General features: G+C 36.1%; 1 protein-coding gene across 4 annotated transcripts in view; it reads right to left on the bottom strand.

Annotated features, from left to right (window-relative positions):
* Positions 1-16,034, bottom strand: part of PLCE1 (phospholipase C epsilon 1) — a 142,236-nt gene that overhangs the window by 107,035 nt on the left and 19,167 nt on the right. For all 4 annotated transcript variants that reach the window (XM_068139681.1, XM_068139682.1, XM_068139683.1 and 1 more), the window contains exon 2: positions 11,461-13,056. In XM_068139681.1, the coding sequence (XP_067995782.1) occupies positions 11,461-12,642 (1,182 nt within the window). In that variant the 5' untranslated portion in view covers positions 12,643-13,056. The remainder of the gene's footprint in view (positions 1-11,460; positions 13,057-16,034) is intronic.

Here is a 16,034-nt window from a genome sequence, read left to right as displayed (position 1 = left end):
CCAGCCTTTGCACCTGGAATCTACAAAGTCTCATGGACCTGGAGACATTTAATCCAGTCAAGTCCTGCAGTCAAACTTTGCTCAAGCAGGAAACAGAAGAATTTCATTCACATCCTTCATTCTTACCTAGATCTCATGTTAATAAATGCAGAGGATCAACAGCTACATCATGTGTATTAACAGACATAATAGGGAGATCTTCAAACTACAGGAGATCAGATGACATAGTCTTGAAAGAATCAAGATACATTCCTCAATCAGCAGATGTTTTGTGCTACAGAAAAACTGGTATCAGTCACTTGCTTATACAATGTATGATAAAAATCAGAGAAATACAAAATTGAAACTGCAGAATGTTCAGTGGTAGCAACACTTCCACCTTACTAAGCCAGCGTGCTTTCAAATTTCTAGTTAATAATGTCTGTGTTTAATTTGTTTTCATTTCAGTGACCTTTCTTTCTGGGGGGGAAAAAAAATGAAGCAAACATCTAGAATCCAAAATGACATGTTTTTCAGTAACGATTCTAGATAAACACACCCCAAACTACTTCTTTATCCCACAATGGTAACCTTGACAATTTATTAAGAATTTGTTTCCCAGACTTAAGGGGTTCTGAAGACTTTAATGCCTTAATATTTTGGCCTAAAAACATGGCAAGAGTTTTTTCAAAACTAAATGATTGGAAAACTTGTTTTACTATCCTCTGAGCATGCTGTGCAATTCAGGCCTTACTCACCTAGAAGCTGCACCTTAGTACAGTTGTAGGATTCCCTCTCAAGCAGAAGGAGCTGACACAAGCACAAAGAGTACAAATAGAAGCTGTGGAGTGTGATTCAGCATAAGCCTAAGAGATAAGCATCTTAGGTATGCTAACAAAAGGAACAGAGTTTCCTTCCAACCCCCCCTTTCTATCTGGGGATAAAATGGTAGATGTGGATGGTGTGTGGTCTGCAATAACTCTCCAGGTCTGCAAGATTTCAGCAAACAGTACTTTTAGTGGAGTTAGGCTCTGAGCTTCAGTGTCCTCAGGCTACTAAAAATGTTGAAGGAAATTAACAAAAGGACCATAGTGAAGAAAGCAGCAGTTTAAAGTCCAAACTTTAAAGTTATCTACACTGCAGGTTGTAGTGCAGACAAGAGGCACACAAAGAAACAGGAAAATATGGACATGGATAGGGCAGAAGCACAAGTTAGACTACAAGAATATATTTGTTGGGGGTTTTCTTTTTAATGTATTTTGTAAAATTAAATTTAACATCAACTTTTCTTCTGTGCTCCAAAAAACAAAACCAGAGATTCAAGATATCAATAGCAGTGTTGAATTTTTTTCATACGCCTTGTATTAGTCTTCTAAGAAACTTTGTTATTCTAAGCTTTCCAAAATTAAGTTTCATCCAATTTCACTATTTAATTTGTTGTCCAGGTAAGAATGTGAAATTCATTTTTATGAAACCTGAGACCCAGTCACTTTGTTTGCAGATTTTAATTTTTTAACTCAACCATTTTTTACAAAGCATATAATTTTCATCAGATACTTTCCACAGCAGAAAGTGTTAAAAAACCAAACCAAAACAAACAAAAACCACTAAACAACCAGCTATAAAACATCATCTAATTAAAAACCCAAGAAGCTAGCAAAACAGCTGAAATACTAAGCCTTGCCACACATGCTTGGCCTTGTTACACCCAGCCTTGCCAGAGTGCCTCATTTCATAATGGTTTAGAAAACAAATCATGACTAACAATGTCTCTCCAAATACTATTAATTTTCCTTACATTTCCTCTTGAAAGTTCAACCTTTGTACATAACCATCATGCAATGGTTCACGTGTGTCTTAGATGCACAGAAAAACAGCAAATTCTTTAGGCCTAGTTAGATTTGGAAACAAAATTTTTGTTGTTGTTTTTTTGCTCTCTACATTTTTTAAGTCCCAAAACTCAAAGGACTCTTTGTCAACTATCTCTTTTACTTTCTTTCCAAGTTCTTCATAGAACATTGACTCCTTTTCATTAGTTCTTTCAGTTAACTACCTTTCACATCTCATTAGCAAATTCTGCCCAGTACTGTTAAGTCAATTACCTCTTCTTTTACTCAATGAAAAAGGTTTTTTCAGTTTCTGTTCTATTGGACCCCCTGAGTCACAACCACATAGGTGTGTCCTATGAATCTGCTTTCATCTTGGCTGTTGTTTTCCTTGTGTTTCTTTGCCGACTGGAGAAATTTAAATTAAGCAAGAGAAACCTGGTCTTTAATGCCTCATGAATTAGCAACTGATTACTAACAGCAATCACAAACCAATAACTATTTAACAAATACTTTTTTCCTAATGAGTACAATAGGAAAAAAGTTACAAATATACTATTCTCTCTGATACTTTAAGGAAATGGACATTTCAGTCAGAACTACCAGCTCTTTTTGGAAGTTCCAGTCTAGAAGTAAAATACTACAAGCATTTGCATATCAGTCATCCAATGTGAACTTTAAATCCTGTTTACTTAAATTCATTGGGGGGAAAAAATCCCCATAAAGAACATGAAAAGGATCAAGACTTTAAAAAAAAGAAAACTAAAAGCAAAACATAATAGCTACAAATGGTACAGATGCCACATGTAAATTTATATGAGCTCAACGAAGTTGGACTCAAAGCTACTAGGAGTGCCCATTAAGACCACACAACTATATGAAGAAGGAACTTCAGCCTTAACTATTAGACTTGGTTGTAGAATACATTGTGAATACTATGAAAAATTACTATTTAGTAATTTTGGTAACTAAAGGGAAATACATTAGGAAGTCTTTTCTCTATATCAAAGCCTGAAAGATAAAAGAAACTACATAAAGATCACCAGTCTAGAGAACACTAAGCAAGATGCAGGTAAATGGCGCTAAGGAACAGACAGCTACAGATAGGCTTGAAGTACAAACTACTTAGGAGGAGTTATAAAAACTAGAGCTTTCAAGGAAGGAAGGGGATCAATCCCCCTTCCCCTCACAGAATTTACTAAGAAACCCCATGGAGACTTCCAAGGTTAGATGCCCAGAAAGGGACAGACAATCCTGGAGTCATCCATCAAAAAGAATCTGGGGAGAAGCATGGAAAAACCAAAGAGAAATTAAGACAGTGCAAGCTGCAAGGATCTTTGTCAAATAGCAACAGCAGAACCATGCCCTAAGGTAAATGGTATCTAGGCTGGCATTTATAGAATTCTGCAGGGCCCTAAAGACAGTATGTGGTAATGGCCACAAGGCCCAGCTCTTCTGCTGCTCAGTGATAAGAAACTCAGGTAAAGAATATTTAAAGCCCTCAATCCAGGAAGCATCACTGCCCCTTGGAAGCTGATATAATATAAACTGTCTCCTATTGTGTGCTTTTCTGCCAGTGCCAGACTAATAAAATCTGACCACTTAGGTTACAGGGAGAATTAAAGAAGAACAAGGGACAAGTGATGCTATATGTCACATAAGAGCCTGCCACAAGAGGACAAAAAAAGTAGGGGCAGCAAGAGATCCTTCCTACAGAAGTGACCACCTCAGTTCTGTAGACAGAAGGTAGTATTTTCGTTACCAGCTACATAAACACCTGTCTGAAGCCAGGCAGGTACACCACAAACAAGAGGAAAGAGGGTACTGCACAAACGAGTTCTAACAGGTAATATACTAACTCTTCCCTGTGTTCCCTGTTAAATGTGTTTCACTTTATTCTGCAAAAATACATATACATGCTTCATTATGTAATTCCAAATAGTTTTGTATAATTACAAAAAAATGAACATATTCTCTACCAAATCAGTCCAAAAAACACTGAGCTGAGGCTGAACAGGACAAATATGAGTATCAAAATATTCTCACATGAACACAAAAACTTGGAAGAGCTTGAAAATTTTGTTCATACACACCCAACTTCCCCACACAACGCTTTATCCTGGTGTTTCTGATGCTGGATTAACTTTCTTGTATGAAATGAGCAACTTGTGTGGCAAAAACTTTGTAATCTACTAAAGATCGTGGTACAACAAACAATACTTGCTCTTCCAAATTTCACCATGAATTAACTTGTAATGGTGTCCAACTTATTTGTGTTACTCTTACATCATTTTATAAAGTTAGTTTTAATTCAGAAGCAAACCGCTGATGCATGTCTCCTCAGAAAGAGAGTCACTGGGAGAAAAACAGTAGGAAACAGCTGGTCAAAGCTAAAGTGTGATGAGAAATATGCTTAAAAGGTAAAAAAAAAAATATTAAAAATTACTAAAATAATTGCTCATCATTTACAATGTCAAGGAAAGACTGTGCAAGCTACACTAAATATGCAATTATCCACAAAGGTCTGCTAAAGATGAAAATCTAAGGAACTCTGTTGCTCAAAAAAGGGCATTCAAATGATTATCAAAGTCCATCTCCAATTTGTTGCTTAAAGGGGAAAAAAAAAAAATCACAGTGCTGTTATTAAATGTGATCAGGTTTATAGTTCATGCTTGTTGATAACCTCTATCTTTTCTACAGCCTCAACCTGTTGAGTGACCTGGTGCTACTAGACTAAAACCTCCTTTACACCAATGTCAAATCACTAGTTCAGTATTCAGTATTCCTAAGGTTGGAAGGGACCTCAAAGATCATCGAGTCCAACCTGTCACCACAGACCTCACCACTAGAGTAGGGAAGACACTACTGCCCACTGCAGGCTTGAACTCATGCCCTTCCCATTAAGGGTCTTATGTGCTACCAACTGAGCCATCTTTGTAGTTAACAACAGAATAGTCACAGAGCAAATTATTTTTGCACTGACTGTATTTAAAGTTTCAAAAGGACACATAGGTGAACCAGAATACAAGTTAGTTTCATACAGGGGAAATATTCTGAATGCTCATGAAATAATTTCTTTTTCCCTTTGGAAGATCTATGTTTATATTTACACATGGAAACTACTTACTGTAGTCCCAAGACTGTAAACAACAGACAAGAAGTCCAAATGTTATGGTTCCCATGTCAACCACAAAATGCTTATATATGCACAGTCAGAATTACAACTGCTTCAAGTTTGTGGCAATATGCTTTTAAGTCTACAAAATTATGCAAGATAAATTCCTAATTTAAAACAGAGAAGACTGATGATATTTTTTTTCCTCAGGAGACTTTTTCTTCATCCAACTCACAATCATATTAACAGCAATTCCCCACAGCCCAAATGCTTTCTTATGTTTTTGCCAAACAATACAGTATTCAGAATTATCATTTAGACCTTTATTCAGTCTACAAGCAATTCAGCATTGATTTGCCACATACATTAAAAAAAAAAAAAAAAAAAAAAAAAACACCCCACATGGTTTTGTCTTTGCTCTTATGAATATAACTCCAAAATTACCTAACACTAACAGTCAGAACTGTTGGGAAATGGTTTTTCTTCTTTTTTGCTTCATTGGAAACTTAGGGTTTGTCTGTTCTGCAGACTACAGTGCAGCACACAGCTACTAAGCCTGCTGAGATAAAAGAAAATGCAGCCACAGCATATGGGGAGTGTTTGGGAGAAGTTTTATCTTCTCCAAAACCTGAGTGAGCTCACTAAAAACTAACTGCTTCTAAGTCTACAGAACAGATGAGAACAAGACTTGTTTGTAAAAAACCTACCACGGCAAGTTCAAGTCCAGAAGCAGGGATTCCAAATAGTATGGTAACACAAACAGTAAATAACAGCATATGCAACTGAAGGGTACTGAAGAAAGTGATATGTATATCACGTTAACAATACTACTTGAATTGCTTTACAATGCATTACACACACTTATACAGACAATATTTTCAGTTTAAAACTGCTTAATTTATGTTTAACATGTTTGCCTATTAAATGTTGGATGTAAAATTATGGTTCCCATAAAGCCAATAGCTCCATTTTGCTTTTCTCCCTCCAAGCAACGTTACCTCAATAGGTGATTTTAAATGGATTACAATACAGCCAGGATTTCACTCACTCTCGAATACTTGCAGGGAATTCCTAAGCACTTTAAGAACTAAGACTTACTTAGCAAGAAATTAGAGCAGCTAATAATAGAACCTTTGTTTTGCCCACACTTCATTAACAAAGGTCTATATCTGTAGTGATTTCTTGAAATGCATTTTTAGAGTGTCAGAAAAGTAAAAAACAAAAGGAAGAACACATAAAAATCACTTCTAATCATTTTCAAAGAAGTCCACATTATTTTACTGTGGATTCAAAGTCCAAACGGTGGTAACAGTCAACAGGCATTACACTTATGCTAAAAAAAAAAAAATTAATCTTTTATTTTCACAAGAGTTAATTATTCAGAGTCCTGCAAACATATGCATGTTGATAAAAACTTCTCCATTACTGTTCCATGTTCCATACTATGACAGAAAACTTATCTGTAGGCATCTATCTTTGAGTATCTGCTATACAAAGGAAATCTTGGGTTTTTACAGTACATATTATAAACCCAGAGATGAAAGGCTCTTCTGAACTTCACACAAATGAGAGGACAAGAATATCCATCTGTAAAGTAAGAATGAAAACAAGACAACCCAACATATTTTTCTCACTCAGCTAAGGGATTGATGACTGCATCTCAAAAGTAAGTCTTCAATATCAGTTCAAAAATTATATGTGGTTACAGTGAAATTAATATTTCCACACAAACTGCAGGACAATATGAGCACTGCCTGATACATGTGTTTTCAAGGTAAGGAATAGCTTCTAACAATATCATTTTCTAGTGAAGTTATTAGGAGAATGAAAACAAAACAGCAGCAGACCAAAAAAGTGGTTACAAATGCCAGAGCTGAATGTTTATGTTTCCAGCAGTGTCCCACTTCCGACATTCCTGATGAAAGTTGTATGCTGTCACACTGCCCTGAGTCACGCTGGCTCCAACTGCTGCACTGAGGTAATTAGCTTTGGTAGGTGTGGGAGCACTCTCAAAGCTTTCCTGTCCCTTGATACTCCAGCTCATATGTACTTGGACAGCACCTAACAGTTGTATTAAGCTCAATTGCTTTTCTTTTCTCTAAGCTATCACCAGTCTGTATTTTCAAGGAAAATTATTCATGATCAGAGGCTCACAACTATACTATAGCAAATAACTTTTCACAACTACAACGTCTCATATCTCACAGAGGATGCCTTAGATATGGTGGCAAGCATAATTTTACAGTAGAGATTTTTCCTCTAAGTCCCTTCTGAAAATTCATACTAATAAGACACATGCCTACCAATTCTTGACAACCCGAGCTCATGCCATTTTAGAAAACTTTCTTCTCAATCTCAAAAGATCCTGAATGACTGCAGAAAAGCAAGACAAATTAAAACATGTATGTGATCTCATAAATTCAGATTTTAATTATTCACTCACCACTAGAGTGACCTTTATACAGCAGTTTTTATTCACTCATATCAGAGTAAACACCCTAACTTTTCAATGGTTCATATAGGTAATGGAGATAACTTAGTTTCAACTGAGAAGGAATTTAGAAGAGCATCCAACTCTAACACTCTAAAATGAACTCTTTAATGGGCTGCAGGGAGATTTTTCTAAAACAGTTTCTTTATAGTTAATGAACAGTCACTAGAAGGAAAGTCAGAAAATGTGGAAAAAGTGAAGGCATAATATATTAGTCTTGCCAAAACTCCCACACTATTGGCTCTGAATACCTAAGTGTGCTCACAGCTAAAACTTATTGTTCATAATTTGTCCCCAAACTGTTAAAGCTATAAGACAACACTAAAATAATATAAATTATTAAGAGATTTATCTTTAACTGGATCACACATTATGGTAATGAAACTGACTACCTATGCAGAGGGTACAGTTTCTATTTTTAAAGCTAGTCTTTAAAACTGGAGCAACTCAACCCAAAGTAAATATAAGTACAGAGCTTCATTTAACAAAGTTTGTTTGTTTGTTTTCACAGTACTTAGTGAAGATAAACATAATTTCATGCCTATTTGGCTTCTCTTTTGCCCCCCTGATTTTTTTTCCAAATAGTCAATTTTGTTTGTGAACACTGTGCTTTAAAGAAAAGACTAAAACTCTAAAGCAAAAACCCAAGAAACAGAGGATCCAGGTAGAAAAAAACAACAAACAAAAACCCAACAGTTCACCCATACCTACTAACTGCTTTAATGTATGTATATAAACCTTTATGTTTAAAAACTTTATAACATTAGTAGTAGGCAAAATACTTATGCACAGTCAGATAAAAAATTGTTAGAGTGCATGACAAATCCAAACACTTGCAGATTATTTACATTTCTTATTGTAAATTCCTTCTAGGATGCTGGACTAGAAATTTCATTTCAAAATGGAAACCCAAAAAATCTCAATCCCTGTATCTGTCTGTAATCCACAAGACAGAACGCAAACTGCCTTAAAAAAAAGGACCAGTATAGCACAAACTTCACTATAAAGAGCAGTCTTATATTTTTTACCTCCAAATCCTTTTCCTCTCTTTAACTCTTTGTTTACAGATGCTACCAACTGACTACAGCTCAGCTTTAAAATAATTCTTAACATAAGGCTCCTTACATTAGCCACACATACATCAGCATTACATTGATTTTACACATCAATCGCATTACATTGATTTTACACATGAATCATAAAAACACTATTTACACTAGATGAAAAAAACCTTGATGCTAACAACCTTTGAACTACTAGACCAAACGATTACATTAACTATGAAAAATTCCTACAAATATTCCTACAACATAAATCTATAACAAAAATCACTATTCTATCTGGAAACAGATGTGTGAAAAACAAATGACAGGGGATCTTATCAACATCTATAAATATCTGAGGGGTGGGTGTCAAGATGAAGGTGATCTCTTTTCAGTGGTGCCCAGTGATAGGACAAGGAACAATGGGTACAAGCTAGAACACAAGAGTTTCCACCTCAACACAAGGAGACACTTCTTTGAGGCAAGTGTGACAGAGCACTTCAATAAGTTGGCTGCCCAGAGAGATTGTGGACTTTCAAAACCTGCCTGGATATGTGCCTGCTGAGCCTGCTCTACGTGATCCTACTTTGGCAGGGGGGATGAACTCAGTCTGGAGGTCCCTTCCAACCTCTAACATTCTGTGATTCTGTGGGGGGCATTTTTTAAATTGTTACCCGTATTACTATCTGGATTTTCAACAGTGACTTAGCAGCTATGAAAAGCAAGAGACATATTAGTGTGCTAACTTCGATCTGAACAGAATTAAACAAGACAGCAGAATTCTTGCTTCTTAAAGCTCTAACTACTGGCATCAGGAATGTAATGACACAGCAAAGATGGTACTGATGCCTACAAAATAAGCTTAACTAAAGAATTCAGATATTATGCATTGCAACTATGTTGTTGCAGCTGTTATGCGGAGATTTTGAGGTCACTACCTGGTCTGAAAGAATCACCCTGCAGTGGTCTAGTGCGCTGCTCAAATTTAGTATCTAGTTAATGGTGGAGCTGGCTACTTTTGTTGTATTACATTACCACCACTGCAGAAACATCATCATATGAGGAAAAGCAGCAGCATACCTAACATCTCACAGACACAGATGGTTCAACGATCCCAAAAGCTCTGATTTTTGTAATTAGTCAGACTTCTAACATAATACAGCTGAGATGAACCCAAGCAGTGGCTACACTGTGCCAGGCCAAGCAAAGCCAACACCAAAGCTTGCACTCACTTTATTTGTTTCTAGGGCAAATTCTTTGCATTTGCAACATCTTTAACATGCACTAATGTGAGGGGCTTGCACTATTTCAACATAGACAAGCACATTTCTCATTAATAGATACAACAGCCATGTTACATCCATCTGGTACGGTAAGTACAGAACTGTATATAGCTGCAAAAACTACATGGAGAATCAGAAATACATTCAACGTTAAAATCTTTTCATGCAACACATATCAAATCCAGAGCAGTCCACATCTGCATATAAAATATCTATAACAGTGATCATATTTTACATAAATAAAGAATTTCATGTATTTTCTATAGAATGCAAAGCCTCAGTCCCATCTTCCTATGTAGGGAAATGAAAAAATTATTTGTCAAGACAACAGTTCAGTGCTTTTCCTTTCATAGTGCTAGAATTTTTATGTAAGGGGTATGAACAAATAAGACCCACATTTTCCTACTTAAAACATAAAGTCTCTTTTGTTCCACGTTACACCAGTACTGCTATGAAAACTTAATTTCTCCAAGTTTTTTCCCCTCTTGAAGAACAGAACTACTGTTCACTTAGCTGTTCCAAACAGAATGCATGCTCAAAGGGTGAGATAAGGGGAAAGAAAGAACAAATTACCACATTCATTTACTACTTTCTCCTTCTTCCTTTGAATATTAGCATGAAAGTTTCCTAAAAGTGCCCAGAATTCATTATTTTAACTCAGTGAATATATTCAACAGGTCCATATATTTGTCACATCCACTAAGTCAGTTTCTGTGTTTGAGTAAAAAAATCTATATTGCTAATAATATAAGCCATAAATACATAGAAATATTACTGCATTAATAATATTTGACACTAAAATAACATTAAAATAATGCTAAGAATGCTTGATGCATATTATGCATAAAAAAAAAATCAAATACAGAAGTTGATAAGAAGAAAAATACTTGCAGTCATCACTTGAATGAACAGAGACTTAGAATTATGTGGGTTTGAGTTTCTTCTGACCATAAGAAAATATTCTGTGAATTGTAATTACAGAGAGTGCTGAGCAGATATCCCGTTAGGAAAATATATGACTTACATTCATCCCTTCATGGAAGCATGATCATGCACCACACAGGGCATGTGCTGTACCAGCAAGACAGTACTTTCACTGGTTAGGATAGGGAGTACCACAATAATGAACAGCACCACCAAACTTTACAACCTAGTACAAAAACCTGACATACATTTTCATAGAATTCTTACACTATTTAAACAGAAAAACCACTAGTTTCTAGAAGCACAGGAGGATATTACTGGAGGGTACAACTGACACAGAGCCCCTGAGCCAACAAGGCCAATCTTCTGTTATCACTGATAAAATGATATAATCCACTTCTTCAATTTTACAGTTGGGACTCTATGATCTGATAGATATTTTCCAATCTAAATAATTCTGTGATTCTACATCTATAAACTGTGTATATGGGTTTATCTGTATATAGGTATATTACATTCTTATATATTAATTATATCAAGATATACATTTACATATACAGATGTATACATTTTGTACAGATATAAAGTTATATATTTTACCTGTAAAATATTTTAAAGGACGAGGCTACATGCTTCTAAAAAGCAGCGTTCAACATAAGGTTCAGTGAGGTTAAATGACACATCCTATCTTGTGCTATTAAGTCTTTACCAGGGAAGGCCTTTTCTGAATAAGGTCAACATGCTATCAAAACCTTTACAGGTGAAAAACCAAAACCAAACAACATTATGGAAAGCTTACCTCATGCCATAAAGACTTCTCAAGAAAAGTAAACTCCCATTTCATTAAGGGCTGAATTCTAGTTAGCTGTTCTGTTGTAATCCTAGAAAGTTTCAAGTCAGTGTTGTTCCTTCTTTGCTCAACGTAATTCCAAGCAACAGTTCCTATATGCCCTGAAGGTAAAGTCCTGACAATTGCTCTTGTTCCAGTATAAACTGATTTTTTAACTTCTTTATCATTTTTACAGAAGCGTCTTATTAATAAAGTGGAACGATCCTTTTTGTTTTTAAAAAAATTCTCTTCCAGCTCTTCTTCACAGTTATCATTACACTCTTCAAAATGGCTCAGAAAGGGCTTTGAGGGCATTCTTCCAGTAAAGTTATTTCCACAGAAGTTGTGACCTGAGCATGCCATTTTAACTTTTCGTGGTGCTCTTTCCAGACATAAATACTTATCCCTTAAAGTGTCGTCATAAAACTTCTGCCCGTTCTCATTCTCACAATTATTTGTCAACTCCATTAATCTGCAAGTGCAAGCTGGGGAACTGGTGGTGTTACCTTCGCCAACACTTGCTGGCTGCAAGCAGTCATCCAAAATGAAGCTGTTGTGCAAACTGCACAAAGCCTTTGAGATATTCCTTTCACTAGCACAATGAAAGTGAAAAAAGGCCACTTGATCAGTATCATTGCCATCCTTCTTACTTACTGTTGTCTGACTTCTTAATGGAGGTCCATTCATTTTCAACTGAATTTCAGCAAGCATGGCTCTTTCCAGTGAAATAGGAATTCCAGTTTCCAGGCATGCTTCTCCTGCTAAAGGCCCACAAGATTTATACAACTGGCTGCAGGGGATACTGCTCTTGATTTTTTTCTGTACAATGTTACAGTTAATGTTAAGAAATTCCACTGAATCAGGGATGGAGCTGTTCCTCTCCCAGAAGTTTTCATTACTATTGTCATTAGTCAGTCGTTTTTTTGCCAGAGAGAATATTTTGGGCACTGAGCCCTGAAGACTTTCTTCTTCAAGTCTGTGTAGGTATGAGAGAGCATGTGTGGTTTGCCTTCCCAGACGGGCAGTATGTCTTTTTATAACACTGGCGTCCAAAGCATTTTCAGTATTTTCATCTCCAGCTGACTGGGCAGGTATCACTTTACTCTGGACCACAGAGACAAGAACAGACGCTGTCATCTCCTCAGAGGTCATCTTGATATAGCCTCTAGTTGCTGGATGTGTGCTGGGGACTGGGGCAGGGCAGGAGGCGTTGTCTTCCAATCTTTACACCATAATTTCAGTGCAATAAAAGATTTAGCACTAAACAGTCAGGGAACACACAGGAAAATATGCATTGACTACGTTTTTGTTCTTAACTGTTTGGTTTTTTAAAAGTAATTTTTGGTTTTTTACTTCTGGGCTACTAGGCTTTCCCAGCCTTGGATTACTGACATAAAATACAAACATTTTTAAACCAGCTCCTTACTACAACATTGGCATTCAGCTTGTTTCTTCCCATAATTCCCTGTAGCACATGCAGTACTGCTGCAGCTTGTAGAAGACAACGAAAGGCATAATCCATGTCAAAGATGCATCGCCCCGTGTGACATCCAAAAAGTCTGTGTTCTGTAAAGAAAATAAATACATATATAATGAACAGAATCCTTGGGGGGGGAAATAAAAATCAATCATTACAACTACAACAGAAACTTTTTTTTTTTAGGTAAAGAGAAGGAACACATAAAATAGAAGTTGACTATACTGAGACCTAGCTAGAGAATTCCAGAACACACATTTAGAACTGTCTTAAAGTCCCACTTTACAATTTGGAGAAACCACAGTCACGTTTTACATATTTAAATAGCTGTCTTCACTTTACTGTGGAAAGCTATGTGATTGCAAAAAATAATTTTGCTGAAGCCATGACACTGAAATTGAACATAAAAAAAAAATAGGTACTAATTTAAAAACAAATTATCTTCTCTAGAATTTTTCTGACTCATAGCCAGGACTAGTTATAATATTTTGAAGAACAAAATATTTTTTTACATGTACACTGTCTTTTAAAACTAATTATTTTTCTGTTCAGAACTGAACTCTATCACAACTACAATTGTTTTGGTGTTACATCATTTTTGTTTTCACTAAACTTTGTAGTTACCATGAAATCATGAAGAAAATACAGTACCCTTGCCAGATGTTTATGACTGAAAAAGCACGACGGCAGAGAGGGTAAAAGACTGAAGTATTATCAATAATCTTTTTGACCCCTTTACTTATATGCCTTAAGTTAAAAAGCTGCAACTGCCCTTTAATGCTGCCATGAATTCTCAGCTTCTTTCCTGCAAACAGCATGATAGAAGTAAATCTTGGAATTAGAAAACAAGAGGTTACAGAGAGTTCAACAAGGGGAATAGAATAATAAAAGAGACACATCCAGATAAATCACAGTGAATTAAAATCAAACAACTATATGCTTTATATTTCAATTCATCGTATTTAATGTTTTTAAGCATTAGCAGTATTACTAAAAGTGTGGAAAATGCAGACAGTTAAGGCCCAAGTTTACTAAAATCACCTAAATTCCATAGAAACAGGCAAAGAAAAAAAAATTCTTGCAACTTTAGCAGTAAAATATATCACAAAAATAAGGCAAATTACTTGCTAGGTCAAACAATTTAACCTCTGATCAGTCAGGGCTGATCTAGGCACTATCTGCATAAACCAAAGGGACTACCTTCTGCAACTCAGTCCAAGCAGTTTAGTTAAGCATAATAATTTCATCACCTGTAGTTGATAAAAGAATAGTCATAAGAGGAGAGGTTAAAAAAATAAATAAAATCAGGAAAGTGTAGTAATTAAAGTAGTTTAAAGTGTAAATTTGATTCTGATACTCTTCTCAAGAAACAATTTTCTTTTAAAGCATTGTAGAGTGTCAGCTTTCATTCTTATTTTCTCACACAAAATACAAAAGCATCATTAAATGTATCATTTATCTCAGCGGGAGCTAGGGGCTGGGGGGTGGGTATAGGGGTGTGTGCGCTGCTCTTCAAAAAGGAAGCACAAATTTATGAGAAGTTACATTTTGCTACAAACCCAGGGCCTGAAGTTTGCTAGCCTGTGAACAGCGTACTTTCTTCAGACAGCAACTGCCTTAGAAGCACGTTGAAAAAACAAATAATGTGATTTAGTATTTCACTTAAGACTTCAAATTTATCAGTTTAACAACAGAAAAGAGATTGGAGAGCGTCACAAAGGAAAGTGACAGAGACAGAACAAAGAGCCATAAGTTTTACATTCTCCATGCATTACAAAACTCATGTGCATGCCAGAGCAGCCAGAGCAGAGTCAGGACGGGAAACTCAGATCAGTACAAGAGAGAGAAGAGAGATTAGGTACCAGAAACTAAAATAAAAGCTACAGTTCATAGAAAAGTTGTATAGTAGGAGATAGCAGTAGTCAAATAGAGTGGCAAGGACAGGACTTGAACTGGGGTCATGTTACCAACACAAGTTCACAGGGCACCCTATGAAATACTGCGACAGCACAACTGTAGAGGAGATACAATGAGAAACCAAGACTCGAACAAATTTTTTTATGGTCGCTGATAGCCCCTCTAGAATTAAATACATTTTAGTTCACTTTCTTCAATTTTATCTATTTCACTTAAAAACTGCTGTTGTATAGTTGGTCTGTTTATCTTGAGCACAAAACAAAATAAAATCACGCTTAAGTAGACACACAAAAGAGAAAGTGCTTCAATAATTACCTTACTCTAGCATTTCCTGCCCCTCTTCCCTGTCCTACTTCCCCTTCAAATCTCCAGATAACAGCTTACATAACTTTTTGCCACATCTCCATCTACTGATTCATCTTTCCTGTTTGCATCAGGCAATTGAATGAAAATACAAGCCACCAACATACATTCATAAATGTACTCTCTGTAATATTGCTAAGCCAGAAATAAAAATTAACGGAATGTGTTGTTACTACAAGTAATATACCTCCTGTTATGCTGCCTGCCAAATGACATGCTCACAAAACAACATCATTCTATGAGGCAAAAAAGACAGTATCATTATGCTACATTTACATTATACAATGAATTTGAGATCGCAAAACTGAGTCTGCATTTTAACCTGAAATTTTATGCATCATTCTTCCCAGAGAAACTTTTACAACAATAAATAAATTGTTTTGCATCTATAAATAGAAAGTTGCTAAAATCAGAACTGCATTTATATCCCAGACTCTGTAAACAAAGTTCATTCAGAGGCTAGTGACTAGTCTTCCATAATCCTTTCAACAACATTCTCTCACCTCTTTCATGACAAAGTGTCTCTACAGGTGTTCTCCCCAAACTGCTTCCCTCAGATCTTTTTCTTTCCTCTAGAAACTTTATCTCAAATCATCTCCAACAGTGGTTTTGTTGGCCATCTCCCCTCTACTCCCTGAGGCTACATGCCTGCCCATTTCTCTCTACCAGCACTCTATCTGTGCTGTGTTTGAAATTAATCTCATTGAGAATATTGTCTGCTTAAGGAGCTCCCTACATACAGCTGTTCCCATCCTCTCATGGCCATTGCAACATGATAGGGAACTGA

Source organism: Melanerpes formicivorus, unplaced genomic scaffold, assembly GCF_026170545.1.
Source record: "Melanerpes formicivorus ecotype bairdi unplaced genomic scaffold, bMelFor1.0.p_v2 SCAF_6, whole genome shotgun sequence".
Lineage (NCBI taxonomy): Eukaryota > Metazoa > Chordata > Aves > Piciformes > Picidae > Melanerpes > Melanerpes formicivorus.
The sequence above is the reverse complement of the archived record's forward strand: the minus strand, read 5'-3'. Positions and strand labels throughout refer to the sequence as shown.